Source organism: Contarinia nasturtii, unplaced genomic scaffold, assembly GCF_009176525.2.
Source record: "Contarinia nasturtii isolate CC-2019 unplaced genomic scaffold, AAFC_CNas_1.1 Cnas_scaffold_5592, whole genome shotgun sequence".
NCBI classification, from domain to species: Eukaryota; Metazoa; Arthropoda; class Insecta; order Diptera; family Cecidomyiidae; genus Contarinia; species Contarinia nasturtii.
The window spans coordinates 1-1,688 of NW_022202863.1; the positions used below are offsets into that span (position 1 = coordinate 1).

Here is a 1,688-nt window from a genome sequence, read left to right on the forward strand (position 1 = left end):
CATATGTGTGTCTATCATCATTACCACTCACACCAAATGGCAAATTGAATAGACGTGCACTTCCAGCACCGCACCATGAAGCATTTCCCCGTCAACTATATGAAGAACCGCGGGGAGAAATGGAAGAAAAACTGGCTGCAATATGGAGTGAACTGTTGGGTATTGATCGAATCAGTCGAAATGACAATTTCTTTGCGTTGGGTGGGCATTCTTTGTTGATTGTACGAATGCTAGCACAATTACGAAAGGCCGGATTTGATTCTAGTGTCAAGAAAATATTTGATGCTCCCTCATTAGCTGCACTAGCTGAGACTCTCAGCAAACACCATTTGTTCAGTATTCCACCCAATCTGATCTCTGAAGACAGCACGAAGATTACTCCGGATATGTTACCACTTGTTAGCCTATCTCAATCGGAGATTGATTTTCTAGTAGCACAGGTACCGGGTGGTATAGTCAATATTCAAGATATTTATGGGTTGGCACCATTACAAGAAGGCATCTTGTTTCATCATGCGATGGCTGAGCATGGCGATCCGTATTTTTTAGTTAGCCGTCTACAATTTAGTGACCGAAATGTACTTGAACGTTATGTAGCCGCTTTGCAACAAGTGATTGAACGACACGATATTCTGCGTACCGTTTTCATCTGGGAAGGACTCAGTGAACCGGCACAAATTGTTTTGCGTCGAGCTCCTTCGATACTCACCGAAGTCATACTAGACGAAACCAAAGAGTCGGCTCTGGAACAATTAAAGAACCGCTTCAATCCACGTCATTACAAACTAGACCTGACCCATGCACCTTTGCTGCGTATGTTTGCTGCTCAAACGTCCGAAGAGAAATGGGTGGCAGTGATTCTCATGCACCATATAATTATAGACCACACAACACTAGAAAGAGTGAATGTAGAAGTGCAAACCATTATCAATGGGCAGAGTTCTCAGTTGGCCAAACCCACACCATTCCGCCATGTAGTGGCTCAAGCTCGTCTAGGTGTTAGCCAAGCCGAACACATGCAGTTTTTTAGAGAAATGCTTTCGGATATTGATAAACCAACCCTATCATTTGGTCTGAGCGCCGTTCATGACAACGGAATTGAGATCGATCGTGAGCAATTGAAGCTATCACAGGAGCTGAATAATCAATTGCGAGCACTTACGCGTCATTTCCATGTAAGTTTAGCCAGTCTTTGTCATTTGGCCTGGGCACAGGTACTTGCCTGTGCTAGCGAAAATGAAACAGTCGTATTCGGTACTGTGCTACTTGGTCGATTACAGTCCGCAGAAGAAAATGAGAGTGCTATGGGTATGATGATTAACACGCTACCTATACGGCTGGATGTCGATGATACTACAGTCGAAAGTTCTGTACGCAACGCTCATTCGCGTTTGAGTGCTTTACTGTCTCACGAATATGCATCATTGGCGTTAGCGCAACGCTGTAGTGGAGTGCCGTCTTCTATACCTCTTTTCAACTCATTGCTAAACTATCGCCATAAATCGCAGACAGAGCATGCCATCGAACCACCCGCTGGAGTGAATATTGTCAGTAATGAAGGACGAACAAATTACCCAATTACTTTGTCGTTGGATGACGATAACAATACACTGAGTCTCATGGCTAGTGTGGTATCGCCGTTGTCAGCAGCAAGGATTTGTGGTTATATGCAACAGGCTCTCGTCTCG

General features: G+C 44.4%; 1 protein-coding gene across 1 annotated transcript; it reads left to right on the plus strand.

Annotated features, from left to right (window-relative positions):
• Window positions 1-119: 119 nt before the first annotated feature.
• LOC116351525 (chondramide synthase cmdD-like) lies at window positions 120-1,631 on the plus strand (the record flags this gene model as incomplete). Its single annotated transcript, XM_031783648.1, has 1 exon — window positions 120-1,631. A coding segment is annotated over exon 1 (1,512 nt), but the record flags the coding sequence as incomplete, so codon positions are not given.
• Between the last annotated feature and the right edge of the window lie 57 nt (window positions 1,632-1,688).